General features: G+C 43.0%; 1 protein-coding gene and 1 long non-coding RNA gene across 2 annotated transcripts; one reads left to right on the top strand and one right to left on the bottom strand.

The window, feature by feature from the left end:
* Window positions 1–2096: 2096 nt before the first annotated feature.
* LOC106609598 (sodium- and chloride-dependent GABA transporter 1) lies at window positions 2097–26542 on the bottom strand. Its single transcript, XM_045722252.1, has 14 exons — window positions 26273–26542; window positions 23464–23598; window positions 23087–23187; window positions 17000–17109; window positions 16312–16444; window positions 15205–15339; window positions 14942–15045; window positions 14459–14583; window positions 13340–13452; window positions 12784–12915; window positions 12587–12689; window positions 6956–7056; window positions 5132–5299; window positions 2097–3234 (listed from the first exon to the last, which is right to left on the bottom strand). The coding sequence occupies exons 1-14, from the start codon at window positions 26508–26510 to the stop codon at window positions 3139–3141; spliced, it is 1794 nt and encodes a 597-aa protein (XP_045578208.1). The 5' UTR covers window positions 26511–26542; the 3' UTR covers window positions 2097–3138.
* On the top strand, window positions 17989–26377 carry LOC123743788 (uncharacterized). Its single transcript, XR_006770675.1, has 3 exons — window positions 17989–18034; window positions 23476–23550; window positions 26295–26377. It is a non-coding gene; the product is annotated as an uncharacterized lncRNA (long non-coding RNA).
* Window positions 26543–27690: the final 1148 nt, after the last annotated feature.

Below are 27690 nucleotides of genomic sequence, written 5' to 3'. Positions count from 1 at the left end.
AAACAGGGTTACATATTTCAAATACTTCACTGTGTCAGCGTCCCAAATAGCGCACTGTTCCCTACATAGTCCCCTACTTTTGACCTATAGGCCCTGGTCAAAATTAGAGCACTAGAAAGGGAATAGGGTGCCATTTGGGACGCTCAATGTCTCTTTAGGGTTTAACAGCCTATGGCAAACCAGAGAGCTGTGTCTGTATCCATTTCACACTCTAAGAACAAGGTAATCTGTTTCCTGTTCCTTTCGTCGTTGTCAGTTCAACATGTGGAGTGAATGTGATTCTTCAACCAGGCATGACATTGGTTTTGTATGTATAGGAGGCCTATTGATACTGTGATACATGCTTTCCCTTCAAAGTCAAGTTTGTTGTGCATGACTGAAGTTGACAGAGTGCAGCACAGGGGATAAATATGTCATTCTGTCTGTTCACCCACAATGCATCAGAATGTGAGAAGCCTATCATTGTCTTTGTGGGCAAAAATGTGACTGTCTCCCAAATGAGGTTTAGTGGAATTGATTGAATGCTACTGTAAGTTAGTTCAAATGAGTAACCTTTTTCTTTGGATATAGACGAAAGGGCTCTGTGATGCTAAAAATGCACTGCTGTCGTTTCGGGTGACGTGTGGAACTCTTCCCTTCTGGGGGTTTTCTGTCACCTATGTTGTTCTATTGTCACACAATGAGGAAGGGGATGTTTTAGGAGGACGGACTTGTTGAATTTGGGCATAGGTTTTAACCATCACCTCCCTCGGTTGGCTTTGAATCCCTCTTTACCTGTCTTCTGTTCTGCAGTATATCAACATGCTATTAAAGATGGTTTCAGTCTATTCACCATACTGGATGTCTCCTGTTCTTTCCCTCTGTTGTGCTGTATGACTGGGTGTAGTACACACAACGTCATATTACACTGTATCAGAGTCACCTTTATTCTCCCAAGTACATTTACACATACCCACAATGCAATGTGCCTCGGTGAGAAGGTGAAGCCAGCAATAGACAATATCCAAGCGGAATACAGACACAAGTCAACATAGACATCATACAGAATGTACAATATCAGAACAGTAAACCTAAAACTCTGGAGTATAGGCTGATTACAGTGAGAATATACCATTTACAGAGGGGCTATATCTATATAAGCATAGGGAGGGATGCTGCCGTGGTGAATATATTCAGTGCATTGACAGTGAAAGATGGGGTGTCCGGGGTGGGCAGGGTGGGCAGGGTAGGCGATGATCTTACCTGCACTCTTCCTTGTCCTGAAGGCGTGCAGGTCCTTGATGGATAGCAGGTGACGCAGTTTGCGTGTGCAGCAGGCAGACAGACCCAAACCAGACAGTGATAGTACAAGTGAGGATGATGGATGTGCAGAACCAAACCAGTTTCCTCAGCTGGCGCAGTATGTGAGTAAGTAGAGTACACACAACGTTCTATGAAACTGTATGTGAGTGACTATAGTACATAACATGTTCTAGTACTGTAAAATATACCTCCAGTTCACTAGTTGAGGCTGAGAGGTTTTCCTGACCAAGTGACCTGATCAGGAAAACCTTTGGACCCAAGTTCTAGCCGATAACTAGAGCCCATACCCACTAGGCACACACTAGTTGAATCAATGTTGTTTCCACGTTATTTTAATGAAATTACATGGAACCAATGTGGAATAAATGTTGGACTGACGTCTGTGCCCAGTGGGTAGTTTATGGTCAGGTTAGGTTAGGCGAGGAATTACTCCTGGCTAGTGAGTGGCTTCTCCCACTGTGTCTGTTGTTTTTTTGTGTCCCAAACTGTGTCCCATGTTTTAGCAGTACTGGGAAGGAGATATCAGAGCTCTCTGCATTATTTCAGCTGTTGTGGCTGCCTGACTAATGTGCTAGTTAAGTAGAAACACTAAATGGCTCGCACAGTGCAACAGATAAACAGAGGAGAGATAAAAAACTCTCTCCTCTGAGTGCATGTCCGTTCCATTTGTAGAGATGATTCAAATTCAAGTGTATTGACCTTTTTGTATTGTGAGAGATGGTATACAGCAGGCCTATCTGTGAAAAGGGATGCTAGCATAAAAGAGTTGACACTCGATTAAATGTATTTTGGTGGTTATGTTTGCTTTTATTGAACTGAAAGAATACCCAACCAAATCCCTTCTCATAGTACACATTTAGCCATGAGACATTTTAATTTGTTTTACTCCTGGCTTGTACAGTACCTTTATAGAGGGCTACTTTATACAGTACATTATTGACCACATTTTGTTTCATTTCATACACTATTACAGCATTTGGACTCGCAGAATAATATTTACAGGTCAACACTATTGAAAACAAACACAGTATCTTCACGTAAGAGCCGGTTATAAACATTTAAGAAATGTTAATATATTGTACAAGCCGTTATTTATAGTACAAACTGTTATTAAAACTGTTACATCAAACGCTAAACTGGTGAACGCTACCTCTAATGTACATGTACTGTATACAGCATCATAGAAGAAACAGCCATAACACATTCAAATAAAAAAAATGTTTTCAATTTATTCAGATACGAACAAATACAAAGCATTTTGTAAAGTAAGCCAAAGTGGGCTACAATGACTTTGTATAGATCTGAAAAAGTTGGTGTCACCTTATGAATTGTATACAGCGATGTACCATAGAAGAAAAAACATTGTATTGTTCAATAATACAGTCCATTATATTATGTGACCATTCAGTTCCAGAGGATACATATGGAATGGAAGCATTTTGGCCAGGGCATCTCCCATGATGCCTCTCTCTGTCTGAATACTGGGGTGTATTCATTAGAGCAAGACCGTAGCAAATAGTTTCAAAACGTTTCGCAACGGAAATCGTTCACTCCTAAAGGAAACAAGAGTTTCTATTGAACAAATTCAGGTAGGTCACTCCCCGTTTCATTCTATTTGCTTCTGTTGGGTTTCATTTGGTTCGTTTGGTTCCTAGTGAATACACTCCTGTGTTGACTAGGTGTTCGGCATAGTCAGGAATTCTGGGTGGAAATTGCCTGTAGGAACAGATCTAGGATCGGTTTACCCACCCAAAAATCCTAATCTTAACCATTAGGAGGAAAACGCTAAACTGACCTTAGATCAGTGCCCAGGAGTCAACTGTATCCTATTCCCAGTTAGACGGCGGCTTCGCCCACACTTCCTGTGTGTGAATTCTTGTGTGTGACGGCAGCATGTTCACAAGGTGCGCTGGTGGTCATCTTGTGCCAACGCTGTTCAGGACAGACAGGGAACCAGCAATGAGGGATACTTTCAACTACAGTTTAAAGGTGATTTCTCATAATACTTTCAACCAGACCTAGGTTCAAATAGCCTTTGAAATACTTTGTTTGAGCCCACCTGGAATTCCATTTGGGTAGTGTTTGCCCATCTTTTGGGACTATTCTATTGGTTCATGGTGCCAGGCAAGCTCAGTCATGCACAAATGCCATTTGAACCCAGGTCTGCTTTTGACTACATTATAAAGGTAATCTTTTCTATTATAATGGGGCTGTTTGATAAATTACGTTTTATAGCTAGAGCAATTTATTCATTCTTCTCATATGTGAAAGAGGTGGAGTGAGGGGAAAACCGGAGAGAAAGGAAAAGGTGTATAAAGAGATGAAGGCCGTGTTTGAAAGCATCAATTCTACTCAGTAGCTGATAACCGACTAAGCAGACTGACTGGTCTACAATCATATTAAAACATTATTAAGGGTGCAAGGTGATTTGTAGATCAGTCAGTCTACTCAGTTGGTGATCAGAGACTGAGCAGAATTGATGCTCTCAAACATGACCAGAGACTGACGAGAGAGAGAGAACAGAGAGAGGGGGGGCAGAGAGAGAGAGATATATAGAGGGGACAGAGAGAAACAGAGGGGACAGAGAGAGAGTGACGGGGACAGAGAGAGAGGGGGGGGGGGGGGCAGAGAAAGAGAGAGAGTGGGGGGCAGAGAGAGAGTCATAGAGGGAGATATAAAAGATAAATAAAAAATAAAATGGAACAGAGTGAGAAAGAACCAGAAAGAAAGAGCAACAGAGAGGTAGAGATGTCTAGCTGGTCCCCAATCTGTCTCTACCCCTTCCCCTTAGCATGAGAGAGGTAGAGATGTCTAGCCGGTCCCCAATCTGTCTCTACCCCTTCCCCTTAGCATGAGAGAGGTAGAGATGTCTAGCTGGTCCCCAATCTGTCTCTACCCCTTCCCCTTAGCATGAGAGAGGTAGAGATGTCTAGCTGGTCCCCAATCTGTCTCTACCCCTTCCCCTTAGCATGAGAGAGGTAGAGATGTCTAGCCGGTCCCCAATCTGTCTCTACCCCTTCCCCTTAGCATGAGAGAGGTAGAGATGTCTAGCCGGTCCCCAATCTGTCTCTACCCCTTCCCCTTAGCATGAGAGAGGTAGAGATGTCTAGCCGGTCCCCAATCTGTCTCTACCCCTTCCCCTTAGCATGAGAGAGGTAGAGATGTCTAGCCGGTCCCCAATCTGTCTCTACCCCTTCCCCTTAGCATGAGAGAGGTAGAGATGTCTAGCCGGTCCCCAATCTGTCTCTACCCCTTCCTCTTAGCCTGAGAGAGGTAGAGATGTCTAGCCGGTCCCCAATCTGTCTCTACCCCTTCCCCTTAGCATGAGAGAGGTAGAGATGTCTAGCCGGTCCCCAATCTGTCTCTACCCCTTCCTCTTAGCCTGAGAGAGGTAGAGATGTCTAGCCGGTCCCCAATCTGTCTCTACCCCTTCCCCTTAGCATGAGAGAGGTAGAGATGTCTAGCCGGTCCCCAATCTGTCTCTACCCCTTCCCCTTAGCATGAGAGAGGTAGAGATGTCTAGCCGGTCCCCAATCTGTCTCTACCCCTTCCTCTTAGCCTGAGAGAGGTAGAGATTTTCTAGCCAGGCCCCAATCTCTCTCTATCCTTTCCCCTTAGCCTGAGAGAGGTAGAGATGTCAAGCCGATCCCGAATCTCTCTCTACCCCTTTCCCTTAGCCCCAACCCTCGATATTTGCAGATCTGTATAGTGGAAGCAATATGGTGCAAGCATCTATCTATCCAGACCCTACAGAAATGCTATTATCGAGGGGTTAGGGCCAAAGGGGAAGGATATGGACCATAGTGGGATCTGCTGGTTGACTGTGTACCTGTTTGATGCCACCCTTGGTGGTGCAGAACATGTAGATGACATAGCCTGGCACAAGAACCATGGATGACAGAGACATGACCCAGCCAATCCCCTGTCCCCACGCCGGGTACACGTACTTCCCCAAGGTCAGGGGGGTCATCTCAATGGCACTGAAGGTAAACACTCCCTGCACACACAGAAACATTTACATTAGGTGAGGTAATAGGTGATGCTCCAGGCCGACTACATCGCATATCTCCCAATAATAACCTGCCCAGGGACTGCGGTTGAAAATTAGCCAGCTGGCTAAAACCGGCACTTCTACTGAAACGTTGATTAATGTGCACTGTCCCTGTAAAAATGTTTTTTTAAATAAAAAAAACAAGCAATGGCCGGCGAGATAGGACAAGCTGACAAAATGGGACAAGTTGGCATGCCGGCCAGATAGGACAAGTTTGACGGCTGGCCAGATAAAACAAGCCGGCCAGATAGGACCATCTCTTGTCCTATCTGGCCAGTCAGGTAAGACAAATCAGCCTGGACAAGTTTGGTCAGCCAGTCAGATAGGATAAGTTGGCCAGACAGCACAAGTCAGTCCGGACAGGTAGGACATGGTTGGCCAGCCGGCCAGATAGCATAAGTTCAGCCAAATAGGTTAAGTTGGGCCAGTTAGTAAGTGATTAACTGAGTGGGGGAGAGAGATACTCCATCACACAGTCAGAATAACGATAGCAGCCCATAGATATGTCTAGAACATTGATCTTCCCATATTGATACAGCCCTATGGGCCACTGAAAACATACTGCACTACATGCCTTTTCTCAGATTTATTCTGGACAGAGACTGATTGTGAACACTGAGTAGTGTTGTTCTATTCTTGTCCCATTTGTTACTTAAGCAATACTTCACTTCATGTGTCTGGCAGCTGTGTTTTTTATATTGTTTTGTGTGTGTTTTTGTTTTATACTAAATGGTAAAAGAAAATCCATTAAAATAAAATACACGTATACTGAACAAAAATATAAATGCAACATGTAAAGTGTTGCTCCCATGTTTCATGAGCTGAACGCAGGAACTTTCCATACATACAAAAAGCATATTTCTCTCAAATTTTGTACACAAATTTGTTTACATGCCTGTTAGTGAGCATTTCTCCTTTGCCAAGATAATCCATCCACCTGAAAGGTGTGGCATATCAAGAAGCTGATTAAACAGCATGATCATCACACAGGAGCACCTTGTGCTGGGGACAATAAAAGGCCACTCTAAAATGTGCAGTTTTGTCACACAACGACACAGATGTCGCAAGTTTTATGGGAGCGTACAATTGGCATGCTGACTGCAGGAATGTCCATCAGAGCTGTTGCTAGAAGAGAATTTGGCAGTATGTCCAACCGGCCTCACAACCGCAGACCATGTATATGGCGTCTAGTGGGTGAGCGGTTTGCTGATGTCAACGTTGTGAACAGATTGCTCCATGGTGGAGGTGGGGTTATGGTACGGGCAGGCATAAGCTACGGACAATGAACACAATTGCATTTTGTCTATGGCAATTTGAATGCACAGAGATACCGTGACGATATCCTGAGGCCCATTGTCTTGCCATTCATCACCCGCCATCACCTCATCTTTCAGCATGATAATGCACGGCCCCATGTTGCAAGGATCTGTACAAAATTCCTGGATTCTGAAAAAAAATTATAAATTATGCACTATATAGGAAATAGGATGCCATTTGGGACGTAACCAGTGTTTCTGAGATATAGGGTTAAGTATGATTTCCCTGAGGATTTAAACACATTGAAAACCAATGAGAAGAAGCCTGAATGGAAATGGCAGTTACCAGGCAGATTGCTGGAGTGAAGAACTTCCAGCAGAGCTTCCACCAGCCGCAGGGCCGATAGCCGATCATCTCTTCAATGTCCCCATAGAACTTATCAGCTCCTAAGACAGAGCGAGAGAGGAGAGAGAGCATTGAACAAACTACACAAGGTGACGATTTATAGGTTATATGTCAAGACAGCCCAAATGTTATCTGTAGGCTATATCCCAAGTGGGACTGTTGATGTGCTTTTGAGTTAGCTAGGCAGACAGCTGTTGTTGACTTACTCAGTGAAGTGAAAACTTGGATAAGCAATAACTTTTTAAAGTAAATTACAACAATACTGAGATCATGGGCCCCAACTCCCTCATCAAGAAACTTGGTCAACTTAGCATGACAGAGTTAGTGGAAAATAATAAAGGAAAATATATTTTGAAAAGGTATGTACTGTGTATATATACTGCTCCAAAAAATAAAGGGAAGACTTAAACAACACATCCTAGATCTGAATGAAAGAAATAATCTTATTAAATACTTTTTTCTTTACATAGTTGAATGTGCTGACAACAAAATCACACAAAAATAATCAATGGAAATCCAATTTATCAACCCATGGATGTCTGGATTTGGAGTCACACTCAAAATTAAAGTGGAAAACCACACTACAGGCTGATCCAACTTTGATGTAATGTCCTTAAAACAAGTCAAAATGAGGCTCAGTAGTGTGTGTGGCCTCCACGTGCCTGTATGACCTCCCTACAATGCCTGGGCATGCTCCTGATGAGGTGGCGGATGGTCTCCTGAGGGATCTCCTCCCAGACCTGGACTAAAGCATCCGCCAACTCCTGGACAGTCTGTGGTGCAACGTGACGTTGGTGGATGGAGCGAGACATGATGTCCCAGATGTGCTCAATTGGATTCAGGTCTGGGGAACGGGCGGGCCAGTCCATAGCATCAATGCCTTCCTCTTGCAGGAACTGCTGACACACTCCAGCCACATGAGGTCTAGCATTGTCTTGCATTAGGAGGAACCCAGTGCCAACCGCACCAGCATATGGTCTCACAAGGGGTCTGAGGATCTCATCTCGGTACCTAATGGCAGTCAGGCTACCTCTGGCGAGCACATGGAGGGCTGTGCGGCCCCCCAAAGAAATGCCACCCCACACCATGACTGACCCACCGCCAAACCGGTCATGCTGGAGGATGAACGTTCTCCACGGCGTCTCCAGACTCTGTCACGTCTGTCATGTGCTCAGTGTGAACCTGCTTTCATCTGTGAAGAGCACAGGGTGCCAGTGGCAAATTTGCCAATCTTGGTGTTCTCTGGCAAATGCCAAACGTCCTGCATGGTGTTGGGCTGTAAGCACAACCCCCACCTGTGGACGTTGGGCCCTCATACCACCCTCATGGAGTCTGTTTCTGACCGTTTGAGCAGACACATGCACATGCACATTTGTGGCCTGCTGGAGGTCATTTTGCAGGGCTCTGGCAGTGCTTCTCCTGCTCCTCCTTGCACAAAGGCGGAGGTAGCGGTCCTGCTGCTGGGTTGTTGCCCTCCTACGGCCTCCTCCACGTCTCCTGATGTACTGGCCTGTCTCCTGGTAGCGCCTCCATGCTCTGGACACTACGCTGACAGACACAGCAAACCTTCTTGCCACAGCTCGCATTGATGTGCCATCCTGGATGAGCTGCACTACCTGAGCCACTTGTGTGGGTTGTAGACTCCGTCTCATGCTACCACTAGAGTGAAAGCACCGCCAGCATTCAAAAGTGACCAAAACATCAGCCAGGAAGCATAGGAACTGAGAAGTGGTCTGTGGTCCCCACCTGCAGAACCACTCCTTTATTGGGGGTGTCTTGCTAATTGCGTATAATTTCCACCTGTTGTCTATTCCATTTGCACAACAGCATGTGAAATTTATTGTCAATCAGTGTTGCTTCCTAAGTGGACAGTTTGATTTCACAGAAGTGTGATTGACTTGGAGTTACATTGTGTTGTTTAAGTGTTCCCTTTATTTTTTTGAGCAGTGTAGATACAGTACCAGTCAAAAGTTTGGACACAAGAAGTCATTGCCTTTATTTTTTACAATTTTCTACATTGTAGAATAATGGTGAAGACATCAAAGCTATGAAATAACACATGTAGTAATCAAAAAAGTGTTAAATCAAAATCTAATTTTATATTTGAGATTCTTCAAAGTAGATTCTCAAATATAAAGTAGTGTGCAAAGCTGCCTTGACGACAGCTTTGCACACTCCTGGAATGAATTTCAATTACAGGTATGCCTTGTTACAAGTACATTTGTGGAATTTCTTTCCTTCTTAATAAGTTTGAGCCAATCAGTTGTGTTGTGACAAGGTAGGGGTGGTATACAGAAGATAGCCCTATTTGGTAAAAGACCAAGTCCATATTATGGCAAGAGCAGCTCAAATAAGCAAAGACAAACGACAGCCCATCATTACTTTAAGACATGGAGGTCAGTCAATCCGGAAAATATCTAGAACATTGAAAGTTTCTTCAAGTGCAGTCACAAAAACCATCAAGCGCTATAATGAAACTGGCTCTCATGAGGACCGCCACAGGAAAGGAAGACTCAGCGTTACCTCTGCTTCAGAGGAAAACTTCGTTAGAGTTAACTGCACCTCAGATTGCAGTCCAAATAAATGCTTCAGAGTTCAAGTAACAGACCCATCTCAACATCAACTGTTCAGAAGAGACTGCGTGAATCAGGCCTTCATGGTTGAATTGCTGCAAAGAAACCACTACTAAAGGACAACAATAATAAGAAGAGACTTGCTTGGGCCAAGAAACACGAGCAATGGGCATTAGACCGGTGAAAATCTGTCCTTTGGTCTGATGAGTCCATATTTTTGATTTTTTGTTCCAACCACCGTGTCTTTGTGAGACGCAGAGTAGGTGAACGGATGATATCCGCATGTGTGGTTCCCACTGTGAAGCATGTATCAGGAGGTGCGATGGTGTGGGGGCGCTTTGCTGGTGACACTGTCAGTGATTTATTTAGAATTCAAGGCACACTTATAAAATATATTTTGATTTGTTTAACACTTTTTTGGTTACTACATGATTTCATATGTGTTATTTCACATAAATGTACAGTTGAAGTCGGAGGTTTACATACACTTAGGTTGGAGTCATTAAAACTCGTTTTTCAACCACTCCAGAAATTTCTTGTTAACAAACTATGGGTTTGGCAAGTCGGTTAGGACAATTTTTCCAACAATTGTTTACAGACAGATTATTTCACTTATAATTCACTGTATCACAATTCCAGTGGGTCAGAAGTTTACATACACTAAGATGACTGTGTCTTTAAACAGCTTGGAAAATTCAAGAAAATTATGTTATGGCTTTAGAAGCTTCTGATAGGCTAATTGACATCATTTGAGTCAATTGGAGGTGTACCTGTGGATGTATTTCAAAGCCTACCTTCAAACTCAGTGCCTCTTTGCTTGACATCATGGGAAAATCAAAATAAATCAGCCAAGACCTCAGAAAAAAATTGTAGACCTACACAAGTCTGGTTCATCCTTGGGAGCAATTTTCAAACGCCTGAAGGTACCACGTTCATCTGTGCAAGCAATAGTATGCTAGTATAAACACCATGGGACCGTGCACCTGTCATAACACTCAGGAAGGAGACGTGTTCTGTCTCCTAGAGATGAACGTACTTAGGTGCGAAAAGTGCAAATCAATCCCAGAACAACAGCAAAGGGCCTTGTGAAGATGCTGGAGGAAACAGGTACAAAAGTATCTATATCCACAGTAAAACGAGTCCTATATCGACATAACCTGAAAGGCTGCTCAGCAAGGAAGAATCCACTGTTTCAAAACCACAATAAAAAAGCCAGACTACGGTTTCCAACTGCACATGGGGACAAAGATTGTACTTTTTGGAGAAATGTCCTCTGGTCTGATGAAACAAAAATAGAACTATTTGGCCATAATGACCATCATTATGTTTGGAGGAAAAAGGGGGACACTTGCAAGTCGAAGAACACCATCCCAACCGTGAAGCACGGGCTGGCAGCATCACGTTTGTTGTGGGGGTGCTTTGCTGCAGGAGGGACTGGTGCACTTCACAAAATAGATGGCATCATGAGGCAGGAAAAGTATGTGGATATATTGAAGCAACATCAGTCAGGAAGTTAAAGCTTGGTCACAAATGGTTCTTCCAAATGGACAATGACCCCAAGCATACTTCCAAAGTTGTGGCAAAATGGCTTAAGGACAACAAAGTCAAGGAATTGGACTGGCCATCACAAAGCCCTGACCTCAATCCTATAGAAAATTTGTGGGCAGAACTGAAAAGCGTGTGCGAGCAAGGAGGCCTACAAACCTGACTCAGTTACACCAGCTCTGTCAGGAGGAATGGGCCAAAATTCACCCAACTTATTGTAGGAAGCTTGTTGAAGGCTTTCTGGAACGTTTGACCCAAGTTAAACAATTTAAAGGCAATGCTACCAAATACTAATTGAGTGTATGTAAACTTCTGACCCTCTGGGAATGTGATGAAAGAAATAAAAGCTGACATAAATAATTCTCTCTACCATTATTCTGACATTTCACATTCTTAAAATAAAGTGTTGATCCTAACTGACCTAAAACAGGGAATTTTTACTCTGATTAAATGTCAGGAATTGTGAAAAACTGAGTTTAAATGTATTTGGCTAAGGTGTATGTAAACTTCCGACTTCAACTGTATATGTCATCATGTTTAGTGTTCTCCATGGTCAGTCTGTCATCATGTTTAGTGTTCTCCATGGTCAGTCTGTCATCATGTTTAGTGTTCTCCATGGTCAGTCTGTCATCATGTTTAGTGTTCTCCATGGTCAGTCTGTCATCATGTTTAGTGTTCTCCATGGTCAGTCTGTCATCATGTTTAGTGTTCTCCATGGTCAGTCTGTCATCATGTTTAGTGTTCTCCATGGTCAGTCTGTCATCATGTTTAGTGTTCTCCATGGTCAGTCTGTCATCATGTTTAGTGTTCTCCATGATCAGTCTGTCATCATGTTTAGTGTTCTCCATGATCAGTCTGTCATCATGTTTAGTGTTCTCCATGGTCAGTCTGTCATCATGTTTAGTGTTCTCCATGGTCAGTCTGTCATCATGTTTAGTGTTCTCCATGGTCAGTCTGTCATCATGTTTAGTGTTCTCCATGGTCAGTCTGTCATCATGTTTAGTGTTTATGGTAGTTGTATATTTTAGTTCCATGGTCAGTCTGTCATCATGTTTAGTGTTCTCCATGGTCAGTCTGTCATCATGTTTAGTGTTCTCCATGATCAGTCTGTCATCATGTTTAGTGTTCTCCATGGTCAGTCTGTCATCATGTTTAGTGTTCTCCATGGTCAGTCTGTCATCATGTTTAGTGTTCTCCATGGTCAGTCTGTCATCATGTTTAGTGTTCTCCATGGTCAGTCTGTCATCATGTTTAGGGTACTTATACTTATTTTATTATGTGATTTTATAACTGTTGATCCTGCTGGTTTTCTTGTGTATGTAAAGAGACTGTATTATTAGTATTAATTGTAGCTGTACACATGGATCATGTTTAAACAGGATGTATGCTTGTAGAAAACAACAATGATAGATCCTATATTTTTCTAATGGTATAGAAGCTGACAGTGTCCTACCATATAACCAGGAAATCGAGATGGTTTCGAAGAAGACGAGGAAGAGGAGGCACATCCCGCTGGCAGAGTAGTAATCAAACAGCTTGAAGACGTACAGACCACCCTGGGGAAGCATCGCAGCCATAGAGGATTGTTAAAAGGCTAAACACACACACACACACACACACACACACACACACATTCACACACTGTGTTACCTGTGTAATGTTGGAGAAGCCGATGAGGAAGGAGATTAGACAGATGCAGAGGATAAAGACCTTCTTCCTCTTCCTCAGCACCATGGGGAACTCATCCATCAGAGCTGTGACGAAGCCCTCCACGGTACAGAACTACAGGCAGAGCACACAGGTTAACACACACACACACACACGCACACACACACACACACACACACACACACACACACACACACACACACACACACACACACACACACACACACACACACACACACACACACATGTTGGTTCACTCAGGTCTTGCACCAGAGAACTCTAACAGGCTACCAAGTTCTGCAGGGTCACCTGGACGCTTCTGTTGAAAATGAAAATAACAGTGGTAATTCTATATAACGTCTACTCAGTAGCAACAAGCCCCTTGTAACATATCTACCTGCCGTTCTGTTATTGTATTTGTTCTGCTGTAATGAATTGTAATGTTGGCTTGTCTGTTGTCTGTCTGGTTCTCACCACTAACACCTCTCTTCCCTTGCTAGTTATCTGGGTGTCAGGTGACTCGAGGTGGGATCCTCACCTGGCTGTCTAGCCCCAGCATCATCAGCATGGAGAAGAACAGGATGGCCCACAGGGAGGACATGGGCAGCTGAGTCACGGCCTGGGGGTAGGCCAAGAACGCCAAGCCTGGGCCTTGAGTTAGACACCACACCAATCACAGAGAGCTAAGTCTAGGCCTTGAGTTAGACACCACACCAATCACAGTGAGCTAAGTCTAGGCCTTGAGTTAGACACCACACCAATCACAGTGAGCTAAGTCTAGGCCTTGAGTTAGACACCACACCAATCACAGAGAGCTAAGTCTAGGCCTTGAGTTAGACACCACACCAATCACAGAGAGCTAAGTCTAGGCCTTGAGTTAGACACCAAACCACATCATTGAGCCTCAGACCACATTGCATAATCACACTTCTCTGCACACCTCAAATGGACACAGTAATGCACACCATGATAATTATTGTACCATATGAAATCTCTTCTGTTGAATAAAAAGCGTATGTTTTACTTCCGTCCTGTATTGTGTCTTACATGTATCTAAGAAACCAATAATTTACTGATTAGGATCACTATTACCCCTTTTATCTTGTGTCAGAAGAAGTTCTGCTGATTTAAATTCTTCCCCTCTAATCAGGGACTAATTCAGGCCCTCGGGCACAAGTTGAGTGGAGTCTATGGCCAATCAGTGGCATTAATCAATTCATTACTTTTACTGTATCAAGAAGAAGATAACCAGTGACGCAATGACACTATAGCACAGGTGTCAAACTCATTCCATGGAGGGCTGAGTGTCTGCAGGTTTCCACTCCTCCCTTGTACTTGACTGATGAATTAAGGTCACTAATTAGTAATGATCTCGCCTCACTTGGTTGTCTAGGTCTTCATTGAAAGGAAAAACCAAAAACCCTCAGACACTAGGTCCTCCATGGAATGAGTTTGACTCCCCTGCTAAAGAGTCTGAACATACTCTATATTTTATTTAGACATTGTCCTTTCCAGCACTGTTTCAGAAACTATACTGGATGTGTAATTAGACCAGGTCAGTACAGCTCGGTTTGACTCTGTAGTGTTAATCAGGAACAGCTGACTCCAACGTCAATAACAGTGAATGCTGCAGTAGGGTGAGCTAACTGCACTGTACCGGAGGCAGCTAGTTCCTGGACAGGCTTCTTGGTGATGTACGACATGAAGCCCACAATAGAGAAGATGACGAAGCCCGCAAACATGCTGGTGAAGGAGTTTATACAGCACACGATGAGGGAGTCCCTGACAGGAGAGAAAAACACAACCCATGTTTGGTGTTGGTAAGTAGACAGAACACCATAGTAGAACACCACAGAAGAAAGAAACAAGAAAAGGACAGAACAAATTAAAGCAAATAAAGGAAAGATGGAGTGGAACCCAGAAGTGTAGAATCAAAGCAAATAGAATGGTTCCATCACCTAGGTTTTTAACATGTAACAGAGGTGGTTTGATGAGCCTTACCTGAAGATGTGTGTTAGCTCCCTGAGAAAATGCACAGGCTTTAGCTCATTCTTGATGCACACATGAGACCCAGGTTTGAAACCAGTGGGTCACTAACAGGGACATAAGGCATACAGGAGAGGCTGTGGGGGTTGCCTACCTGTACACATCGTTGTTGAAGGAGTTGTAGCTTCCCAAGGCGATGAGCGAACCCAGACCCAGTCCATAGGAGAAGAAGATCTGAGTGGCAGCATCCAGCCACACCTGGGAGAGTAGTCAGACAAAAACACACATACACACACATTTTTTAAGGACAGTTTTCACATTTCAAGACATTAAACATATCTTATTTTTCCTGTTGACATTTCAGTGTGTGCATAGACATATGGTTTGTGAGTGTGTGACTCTTAGGGGCCACCGTACCTCAGACTTGAGGAGTTTGTTGAAGTCGGGGGTGATGTAGAAAAGGATGCCCTCCTTGGCCCCGGGGAGAGTGACCCCACGAAAAAACAGGATGAACAGCATGAGGTAGGGGTACGTGGCGGAGAAATAGACCACCTGAATAACAGATAGGGGACAGAGAAATAGACCACCTGAATAACAGATAGGGGACAGAGAAATAGACCACCTGAATAACAGATAGGGGACAGAGAAATAGACCACCTGAATAACAGATAGGGGACAGAGAAATAGACCACCTGAATAACAGATAGGGGACAGAGAAATAGACCACCTGAATAACAGATAGGGGACAGAGACATAGACCACCTGAATAACAGACATGGTGTATTGGTGAGGAGTGAAATGGTGGGTAGTTGACTAACTAAAAACCCCAAATGAGGGTGAACTTCCAGCCTCAATGGTACATGAGCAGACTGAAACATTTTACTTCCTGCTCGCCTGCCTCGCCTTCCTCTCCTGACAGAGATCTGTGAACGTGCTTTGCACTTTGTCAAATAATGATTGTGTTTAATTGGTAAATTCCATCAAGGCCAGGGCCTTGGGGGAGTTAATTTTCTGCTTTGTGCCATTCACATTAAATTCCAATTACCCTCGGAGCAGAATGCGAAGATGTGTTCCTTGCTCATACATTTATTTTCTAAAAAGTGAGCGTTAATTTAACACCCCCTAACTCGAGTAAGTTGTTAATGCATTTTTTTTGCCAGGTTACCGTCATGGGAGGCTGTGGCCTGCTGCATATATCAGGGTTGAAGTTTAGTATATGATGTTGCTGAAATGGATTTACCATTCTATCAATTGTATTGTGGTTGATGTGTCTTACAGGTGACGAGAGGTTTCATTAGAGAGAGAGAGAAAGGTGCTAGAGGGAGAGAGAGAGAGAGAGAGAGAGAGAGAGATGGAGATGTGCCAGATGGAGTGCCAGAGAGAGAGAGAGAGGAGACACCCAGACATAAGGAGACCGAGACGAAAGCACCAAGACAGAAAAAGAGAGATGGAAAAAGAGAGAGAGAAAGAGACATGAAAGAAAAGAGAAGGCAAAAAGAGAGTAATAATAAGAGCAGGGCTGACCTTCCCTGTCCACTCCACTCCTTTCCAGATAGAGAAGTAGACCAGGATCCAGGACAGAGCCAGAGTTCCAGCCAGGGGCCAGCGCACCTCACCAGGCTCCTCCAGACCACTGGACAGCTGGTGCATGTTCCGCCTGGCGGACACACACACACCGGTCAGTGCAGTCACACACACACACCGGTCAGTGCAGTCACACACACCTGGATCACACAGACACATGCATACATACTTTCGGACAGGTTATACACACACATGATTACACGCACACATACAGACAGACAGGCCACACTCACAAACAAACAGTTATGCACACTCTCAGGTAACCCACACACACGTTTAATATGCACACACACAAATTTTCCACCTTTTACACCATGCTTTTCACGACTCAGTGAAAAATTATAGAAGTTTAACACTAGAAATGCCTGGCCTCGAGGGACCCCACTTCCAGCCAATGACGTGTCTTTTGGACGTCAACAACATAACAGTCTAATAAATACTTTCCATGTATGCTATGAGAAAAACAATCCTTTGGTTATATTTATGAAGGTCATTAGTATATGATTCTTTTTTTTTCAAAGAACATAATAGCGTTTTCATTGATTTATGTTAATGTAGGCTAGATGTAAAAATGAAAAACCATTAGAAACCCCACAATTGAAGTGTTCAAATAAATGATTTGATGTACTCCCAGAACTCAGTGACGGCACTGGTGAGGTTGGTGGTGTCTGTCAAACTGTAGTTGGAGAAACATTTCTCTGTGTTCCACGGGTTATCACAACCCTCCCATGGCAAATCCTAGAGAGAGATAGAGACAGAGATGGATGGAGAGAGATGGAGAGACAGAGGGGGAGAAAGAAAGGGGAGAGGAGGTGTCATTGTGTCATCCAAAGAGACAAAGAGGAGGACAGAAAGAGACGAGAACAAAGAGTTGAGGGGGGGGAGACAGACAGACAGACAGACAGACAGACAGACAGACAGACAGACAGACAGACAGACAGACAGACAGACATAAGATTAGCACCAACATGCATTAGCATTGGCCATTGCATAAAGGAGAACATTGGAGAGCAGAGAGCTATTTAACTCATACAGTAGGGTAGTAATCAATAATGTATGGTAGGAGCCTCCTCCCCAGGCTCAGAGCTGGCTGGTACAGGAGACTATTATGGTAGGAATCTATGATGTTTTATGATGGAATGAGTAACTTGTGTCACCTTTGTCCTGTCCTCTACTGCCTGCTTGTATTTATTTGTATGTGCTGTTAGTTTGTCATAGGAACCATTCCACACAAGAAGCTCCCTCACAAGAAAATAGAGTCATTTGAATTGAAGTCAATGGGTGCAGGGTTTTCATTGTCATGTAGAAACTAAAGGTCTTTCCACTAGAGGTCGACCGATTAATCGGAATGGCCGATTAATTAGGGCCGATTTCAAGTTTTCATAACAAATCGGTAATCGGTATTTTTGGCCACCGATTTGCCTATTTATTTATTTTTTACACCTTTATTTAACTAGGCAAGTCAGATTAAGAACACATTCTTATTTTCAATGACGGCCTAGGAACGGGGGTTAACTGCCTTGTTCAGGGGGCATTCGGGGATTCGTTTTTGCAACCTTCGGTTACTAGTCCAACGCTCTAACCACCTGCCTTACATTGCACTCCACGAGGAGCCTGCATGGCAGGCTGACTACCTGTTATGCGAGGGCAGCAAGAAGCCAAGGTAAGTTGCTAGCTAGCATTAAACTTATCTTATAAAAAACTATCAATCTTAACATAATCACTAGTTAACTACACATGGTTGATGATATTACTAGTTTATCTAACGTGTCCTGCGTTGCATATAATCGATGTGGTGCCTGTTAATTTCTCATTGAATCACAGCCTACTTTGACAAACGAGTGTTGATTTAACAAGCGCATTTGCGAAAAAAGCACTGTCGTTGCACCAATGTACCTAACCATAAACATCAATGCCTTTCTTTAAAATCAATACACAAGTATATATTTTTAAACCTGCATATTTAGTTAATATTGCCTGCTAACATGAAATTGTGTCACATCTCTAGCGTTCATTGCACGCAGAATCAGGGTATATGCAACAGTTTGGGCCGCCTGGCTCGTTGCGAACTAATTTGCCAGAATTTTACGTAATTATGACATAACATTGAAGGTTGTGCAATGTAACAGGAATATTTAGACTTAGGGATGCCACCCGTTAGATAAAATACGGAACGGTTCCGTATTTCACTGAAAGAAAAAACGTTTGTTTTCGAGTTGATAGTTTCCGGATTCGACCATATTAATGACCTAAGGCTCGTATTTCTGTGTGTTTATTATATTATAATTAAGTCTATAATTTGATATTTGATAGAGCAGTCTGACTGAGCGGTGGTAGGCACCAGCAGGCTCGTAAGCATTCATTCAAACAGCACTTCCGTGCGTTTTGCCAGCAGCTCTTCGCTGTGCTTCAAACTGTTTATGACTTCAAGCCGGGTGGGTATAATTTGTGGAACATTCCAACAGGAATCTATTCCAAAAACTTCGTAAATAACAAGGTTGCCAAAAAACAACGAATACAAAGTTGTATAGCGGCAGAATATTCCGAAAAATGTCTGTCCTCACTCTAGTTGCCTATGGACAAACATTAAGAATAAGCTACGTGGTGAGTTGATGCCTATTCGGCAGCTAGTTAGCTAGGTTTGTATGCGTTGCTACTTTGTATGCGTTGTTGGTTGGCAACCTTTTACTTTACGCTTTTTGGAACAGATTCTTGTTGGAACGTTCCACAAATTATACCCACCCCTTCAAGCCTATCAACCCCCGAGATTAGGCTGGTGTAACCGATGTGAAATGGCTAGTTAGTTAGCCGGGTGTGCGCTAATAGCGTTTCAAACGTCACTCGCTCTGAGACTTGGAGTAGTTGTTCTCCTTGCTCTGCACGGGTAACGTTGCTTCGAGGGTGGCTGTTGTCGATGTGTTCCTGGTTCGAGCCCAGGTAGGAGCGAGGAGAGGGACGGAAGCTATACTGTTACACTGGCAATATTAAAGTGCCTATAAGAACATCCAATAGTCAAAGGTATATGAAATACAAATCGTATAGAGAGAAATAGTTCTATAATTCCTATAACAACTACAACCTAAAACTTCTTACCTGGGAATATTGAAGACTCATGTTAAAAGGAACCACCAGCTTTCATATGTTCCCATGTTCTGAGCAAGGCACTTAAACGTTAGCTTTCTTACATGGCACATATTGCACTTTTACTTTCTTCTCCAACACTTTGTTTTGCATTATTTAAACCAAATTGAACGTTTCATTATTTATTTGAGTCTAAATTGTTTTTATTGATGTATTATATTAAGTCAAAATAAGTGTTCATTCAGTATTGTTGTAATTGTCGTTATTACATATAAATTAACACAAAAATAAATAAAAAACAATCGGCCGATTAATCGGCAGCGGCTTTTTTGGTCCTCAAATAATCAGTATCGGTGTTGAAAAATCATAATCGGTCGACCTCTACTTTCCACCTTGTATCTAATTGCTGCAAACAATCCTTTGGTTATATTTATGAAGGTCATAGGTAAGGTCAAAGAACATAATAGCGTTTTCATTCATTTATGTTACTGTAAGCTATATGTAAAAATTACAAACCACTAAAAACACCAATCTCCCGTGGACGGACTACGTATCTGACCAAATGACATCTCAGTTAACCGAGATGAAAGAACCCGTAATGGAGTCTCAGGTACACTCTGTGCTTAGAACCATTTTATTTTATTTCCTGTTCTCAGGTCATCATCATATATGTATTTTTTCACCACTTCTGAGTGGAAAGCTCTTAGTGTCTCAGATTGTCTGCTTCATTTCAGTGATGTCTTCTCTCTCCCTCCTGTCTCCCTCCCCCCTCCCTCTCTCTTTTTACCTCCAGCTCTCTTTCTCTCTCTACCTCCAACTGCCTCTCTCTCTCCCCGCACTCTCCTGACCCATCTCTTTGTGCTCCTGTCTGGTGTGAGAAGAGTGGTGATGGAGACTGTCTGTAAAGAGATAATAACTCTGTCTCAGGTCTTTGTGTGGAACAAAATGAACAGCCACAGTGAACAACAGGAGTGAGAACACTATTAAGTGAACTACTCAGTAACTCTATTGACTAAGTCTGACTAAGGCCTGCATATTTCTTAGAGCATTTGTTAGTTATAGTCTATAACGTATTCAACCCACACTGATTTTTTATTCGATAGCCTGGTTCCAGATTTGTTTGTGCTTTCTGCTGAGTCGGCAACAGAGCACAAACAGATCTGGAACCAGACTATGACCATAGGAGTCAATGACCGTTGAAGTTAGAATATGTGGGCAACCATAAATACCTAGGTGTCTGGTTAGACTGGAAACTCTCCTTCCAGACTCACATTAAGCATCTCCAATCCAAAATTAAATCTAGAATCGGCTTCCTATTTCGCAACAAAGCCTCCTTCACTCATGCTGCCAAACATACTGTCACGTCCTGGCCAGTATAAGGTTAATTGTTTTGTAGTTTGGTCAGGACGTGGCAGAGGGTATTTGTTTTATGTGGTTCGGGGTGGTGTGTTTGTGTAAAGGGTGTTTGATTTAGTATTTCCGGGTTTTTGGTGGATGGTCTATGTGTTTGTATTCTATGGTTAGTCTGGTGTGTGTGTTTCTATGTTTGGTTAATTGGGGTTGGGACTCTCAGTTGAAGGCAGGTGTTGTCTATCTGCCTTTGATTGAGAGTCCCATATATTAGGGTGTGTTTGTGTGTGTGATTTGTGGGTGATTATTCTGTGTATAGCCTTGTGCCTTGCCAGACTGTTTTTTGTCGATTGTTCGTTCTTTGTTATTTTGGTGTTCATTTTGTATTTATTAAAAGAGCAAGATGAGCATACACATACCTGCTGCGTTTTGGTCCTCCATTACCGACGACAAGCGTGACACATACCCTCGTAAAACTGACTATCCTACCAATCCTTGTCTTCGGCAATGTCATTTACAAAATAGCCTCAAACACTCTACTCAGCAAATTGGATGTAGTCAATCACAGTGCCATCCGTTTTGTCACTGAAGCCCCATATACTACCCACCACTGTGACCTGTACGCTCTCGTTGGCTGGCCCTCAATACATATTCGTCGCCAAACCCAATGGCTCCAGGTCATTTATAAGTCTATGCTAGGTAAAGCCCAGCCTTATCTCAGCTCACTGGTCACCATAGCAACACCCACCCGTAGCACGCGCTCCAGCACGTATATTTCGCTGGTCATCCTCAAAGCCAACACCCCCTTTGGCCGCCTTTCCTTCCAGTTCTCTGCTGCAAATGACTGGAACGAATTGCAAAAATCACTGAAGCTGGAGTCTTATATCTCCCTCTCTAACTTTAAGCATCAGCTGTCAGAGCAGCTTAGCGATCACTGTACCTGTTCACAGCCAATCTGTAAATAGCACACCCAACTACGTCATCCCCATATTATTACTTACCCTCTTGCTCTTTTGCCTCTATGGCCTATTTATTGCCTACCTCCCTACTCTTATATTTTCACACCCTGTACATAGATTTTTCTATTTTTCTTTTGTGTTATTGACTGTACATTTGTTTATGTGCAACTCTGTGTTGTTTATTTTTGTCGCACTGCTTTGCTTTATCTTGGCCAGGTCGCAGTTGTAAATCAGAATTTGTTATCTACTGGCCTACCAGGTTAAATAAAAGGTGAAATAAATAATGTAAAATTTGGCAAGACAGCAGGAACAGAACTGGGACAGATATTTTACTGCATTGTTGAGGAGAGTTAGCAAGCAAGCATTTCACTGTACCGTGTGCATGTGACCAATAAACGTTGATTTGATTTGACTGGGCTACTGCTTTCTAGTGTAGTGATGTCACCTACCGCTCTGAAGGAGTTGAAGAGGTAGTAGAGGGCCCAGGCGATGATGATAATGTAGTGTGGTGATGTCACCTACCTCTCTGAAGGAGTTGAAGAGGTAGTAGAGGGCCCAGGCGATGATGATAATGTAGTGTGGTGATGTCACCTACCTCTCTGAAGGAGTTGAAGAGGTAGTAGAGGGCCCAGGCGATGATGATAATGTAGTGTGGTGATGTCACCTACCTCTCTGAAGGAGTTGAAGAGGTAGTAGAGGGCCCAGGCGATGATGATAATGTAGTGTGGTGATGTCACCTACCGCTCTGAAGGAGTTGAAGAGGTAGTAGAGGGCCCAGGCGATGATGATAATGTAGTGTGGTGATGTCACCTACCGCTCTGAAGGAGTTGAAGAGGTAGTAGAGGGCCCAGGCGATGATGATAATGTAGTGTGGTGATGTCACCTACCTCTCTGAAGGAGTTGAAGAGGTAGTAGAGGGCCCAGGCGATGATGATAATGTAGTGTGGTGATGTCACCTACCGCTCTGAAGGAGTTGAAGAGGTAGTAGAGGGCCCAGGCGATGATGATAATGTAGTGTGGTGATGTCACCTACACCTCTGAAGGAGTTGAAGAGGTAGTAGAGGGCCCAGGCGATGATGATAATGTAGTGTGGTGATGTCACCTACCGCTCTGAAGGAGTTGAAGAGGTAGTAGAGGGCCCAGGCGATGATGATAATGTAGTGTAGTGATGTCACCTACACCTCTGAAGGAGTTGAAGAGGTAGTAGAGGGCCCAGGCGATGATGATAATGTAGTGTGGTGATGTCACCTACCTCTCTGAAGGAGTTGAAGAGGTAGTAGAGGGCCCAGGCGATGATGATAATGTAGTGTGGTGATGTCACCTACCGCTCTGAAGGAGTTGAAGAGATAGTAAAGGGCCCAGGCGATGATGATAATGTAGTAGATGTTGAGCCAGAAGGAGAGCACCACTGAGGCCAGACCAACCCCTGTAGGGGAGGGAGAGGTACAGGTCAGTATTAACAAACAAATAGTTAACTAACTAGGAACTGCTGTAGCTAACTATTATTTGTCTTTGGGATATGTGTATATCTATTCTGTTGGATTTTTATATGAACTACAATGAGCTTGACTCCTCAATGATTTTGCATGTGTTGCATTTGTATGTATATTAATTCTTTAATTGTCTAATTAATGTAATCAAACAATCAATCACCTACCTAGACTATCTGTCAATATGTGGGGGGATTTTCAACATATCTCACCTTTCATCATAGGCATTAGTTTGGTCCACACCCCCAGTCCCCCCACCGAGGTGAACTGGCCCAGTGACGTCTCCAACAGGAACAGAGGTATGCCAGCAAACACCAGGGTGAGAAAGTACGGGATCAGGAAAGCCCCTGTCACCGGACCAGGGCACAGTGTGATAGAACAGGAAGTGTGTTTCACATGTACACCAAAGATATCCTCTTTCATCTGTGTTTACACTTTCACTTACGGTCTGCATCCCCATTCTCAATTCTTCTCTAACTTGTGCACTTGCACACTTACTATCATGGATTTTAAAAGCATGGGATTGGTGTAAGCATTGTCTGGAGCCACAGGAGGCTGCTGAGGGGAGGACGGCTCATAATAATGGCAAGGAAGGTGCGAAAGGACACAATTTCTTTGATGCATTTGATTCCATTCCACCTATTGCACTCCAACTATTTCCACAAGCCCGTCCTCCCCAATTAAGGTGCCACCAACCTCCTGTGCTGGAGACAGCTTTTACCACAGGAGGTTGGTGGCACCTTAATTGGGGAGGACGGGCTTGTGGTAATGGCTGGAGCAGAATAAGTGAAATGGTATCAAATACATCAAACACATGGTTTCCATGGTTTCCAGGTGTTTGATGCCATTCCATTAGCTCTGTTCCGGCCATTATTATGAGACGTTCTCCCCTCGGCAGGCTTCTGTAGTTTTTACCATGAGGGTTGTGCAAGTGCACATTTCGAGAGAAGGTTGAAGGATTGAGACTCGGATGTGGTTAAGACACTCATTGGCCAGTTTTCAATCAGTTTTAGATAGTGGATTTATGGATAGTGTCATGTGTGCTCCTTCTCCGGCCTCTAGGTCACAAGGCTGCTCGTTATGGCGCACACATGTCACCATCGTTACGCGCACCTGCGCATCGTCAGACTCACCAGGACTCCATCACTTCCCTGATTACCTTCCCTATATCTGCCACTCCCTTTGGTTCCTTCCCCAGGCGTCATTGTTTCTGTTTTATGTCTGTGTTTCTTGTTTTGTATTATGTTGTGTTTATTTATTAAAACACACACTTGCTTCCTGACTCAGTGCACATCGTTACAGATAGGGGATTTCAGAAGTGTGATTTGGACATTAGCTTCATCACATGTGATTAACAAACTAGCAGTCTATCCTATCTATTCAGCATCTATTCCACGTTGGTTCAATGTTATTTCATTGAAATTATGTGGAAACAATGCTGAGTCAACCACTGTGTGCCCAGTGGGATGACATGACCCATTCAGGTTTGACGGTAAACTTGGCTGACAAATCATCCAGAGCACACAACCAAACTCACAATTTCTATATCAAGTGTCAACTCCCTACACACGGACACGCTGCTGAGCCAAACAAGCACACTCCTGCAAGGGTTATATGGATATCCATATTCAATTCAATTCAAAACACTTGATTGATCTCCAAAGGAGAAGTTGGATGTAGAACACAGACAGTAACATACACAGATGCTTACATATAGACCTGAGCCCTGATGTATGGTGGAACGAGTGAAATATATGACATCTACAGAAATCAATAGAATGAACTATGCATGAAAACAAGGGGACTGTGGTATTCTGTATCAATAGGTTACTTCAGTGTTTCCCAAACTCGGTCCTCGGGACCCCAAGCGTGCACGTTTAGTTTTTTGCCCCACCACTACACAGCTGATTCAAATAATTAAAGCTTGATGATTAGTTGGTTATTTGAATCAGCTGTGTAGTGCTACGGCAAAAACCAAAATGTGCACCCAGGGGGTCCTGAGGACTGAGTTTGGGAAACACTGCATTACATCAGTCCCTCTCAAGTGTAAAATGCAAAAAAGAATACATGACATCAGTAAAATCAATCTGTAAATGATTAAATACCAGTCAGAAGTATAGTATCTAAAGTGTTTGCTTCTAATCTTTGCTCACTTCTCAAAGTTATTGATGTTCAAAATAGAAAATATCCACTCTGTGATTTATTTGATTTTACAATACTGGAAAGGTGCTCATTTCAAAAACCAATTTAACTTAATAGAAAGGTGGTATTCGTTACACTTTAAGGATGTTTTACCTCGAAAAACTCTCACTTTTACAAAAAACGTTTCCGTGAACACTAACACTGTTGATGTTATGTATCTATGTTATGTATCTAGTCCTCATGAAAAATGTATTTGTAATTATTCGCTCACACAGAAAGTGACCTCAATAGTCCATTAAGACGATGCTGCATACTAGCACAGTGTACAGTACATTGTGATGAAATATAGATGTTTCCTAATGACAATTTCATTATTAACAATAGCCTCATCAATTAAAATCCAGGTCGGTCATTAAATAATCATCATGGTAAATTCCATGCAGTGGTTTTAATGACATGTTTAGATTTTCTCTCACTCAGGTTGCATTAAAGAAAATAAGATGGATAGCCAAATGTATTCATTGAAAGCTCCCTATTTTTACAATGCCTGTTCATTTTCCATGTCATGTTACACATCCTGCAGTTCCCATAGTTCACATTATAGCAAATGTGGACATTGGACACCCACAATATTAAAGCATGTTTCTTCAAATACTTTTTTTAGTACAATGTGTTAGTTTATCAAACAGTGCACTCCCATGAACTGTAATAGGTTGTGCTTTATACTGATGATATTTTGAAATGTGTAGTTTTCCTCCTGCCTCTTCAGGCACCCCTTTGAAATCTCACTATTTCAAAGCCTGTAACAATGATTTCTCCCAGACGCCGTTTTGGCTCTCCAGGCCCAAATGGCCTCCCTCCCCGGACAGTTTATCTTACCTCCTCCATTCTTGCCGCACAGGTAAGGGAACCTCCAGACGTTCCCCAGGCCGATGGCGTAGCCCACGCATGACAACAGGAAGTCAAACTTGCCCTTCCAGGAGCCCCTGTCAGGGAGTACTTCCTCCTTCTCCTCGCCATCTGGGGGCGCCACCGTCTCCATGACCTCGAATGGGACTGCCTGTTTGACCTCTGTCGGGGAGTTGAGGTCCACTGTGCTCTTACCAGTCTTCCCCATAGGGCGGGACCACGGTTCACTGGACCACGGTTCACTCGGGTTGAACCACCAGTCCTCACAATCCTATACGGTCCACTATGTACGGTCCACCATGTGTGATGAAATGATGTACGGTCAAATTGAGCCTCAGTTAGTGTGTTTGGTCCTTTTTGTCCTTAACCAGTGTACTTCACAGGGAGATGGAGACACTGAAGATGAGGTGGAGCTGTGAAGCAACAGAGATTAATCTCATTGACTTGCAAATTTATGGTAGATGTATGACACAGAAACAAAGAAATAGTTATCTAGCAGATAGATAGATAGATAGATAGATAGATAGATAGATAGATAGATAGATAGATAGATAGATAGATAGATAGATAGATAGATAGATAGATAGATAGATAGATAGATAGATAGATAGATAGATAGATAGATAGATAGATAGATAGATAGATAGATAGATAGATAGATAGATAGATAGATAGATAGATAGATAGATAGATAGATAGATATAGAACAGAGGTAACTGTGAGTTGTGGTGCATTCATGCTAACTCTGAACCCTCAATGACGACATACACTAATGTGTTTGAGTATGGGGGCATAATCAATTCAAAGATATTGAGTGTGGCCATTACTGCCCCTCGTATGTGTAATGCACTATGTATGTAATGATTGTGACATGCTGTGTGTCTGTAATGCACTATGTATTTAATGTTTGTGACGTGCTGTGTGTCTGTATGTGTAATGCACTATGTATTTAATGATTGTGAAGTGCTGTGTGTCTGTAATGCACTATGTATGTAATGTTTGTGACGTGCTGTGTGTCTGTATGTGTAATGCACTATGTATTTAATGTTTGTGACGTGCTGTGTGTCTGTAATGCACTATGTATGTAATGTTTGAGACGTGCTGTGTGTCTGTATGTGTAATGCACTATGTATGTAATGTTTGTGACGTGCTGTGTGTCTGTATGTGTAATGCACTATGTATGTAATGTTTGTGACGTGCTGTGTGTCTGTATGTGTAATGCACTATGTATTTAATGTTTGTGACGTGCTGTGTGTCTGTATGTGTAATGCACTATGTATTTAATGTTTGTGACGTGCTGTGTGTCTGTAATGCACTATGTATGTAATGTTTGTGACGTGCTGTGTGTCTGTATGTGTAATGCACTATGTATGTAATGTTTGTGACGT

Source organism: Salmo salar, chromosome ssa07 (genome assembly GCF_905237065.1).
Source record: "Salmo salar chromosome ssa07, Ssal_v3.1, whole genome shotgun sequence".
Classification (NCBI taxonomy): Eukaryota; Metazoa; Chordata; class Actinopteri; order Salmoniformes; family Salmonidae; genus Salmo; species Salmo salar.
The sequence above is the reverse complement of the archived record's forward strand: the minus strand, read 5'-3'. Positions and strand labels throughout refer to the sequence as shown.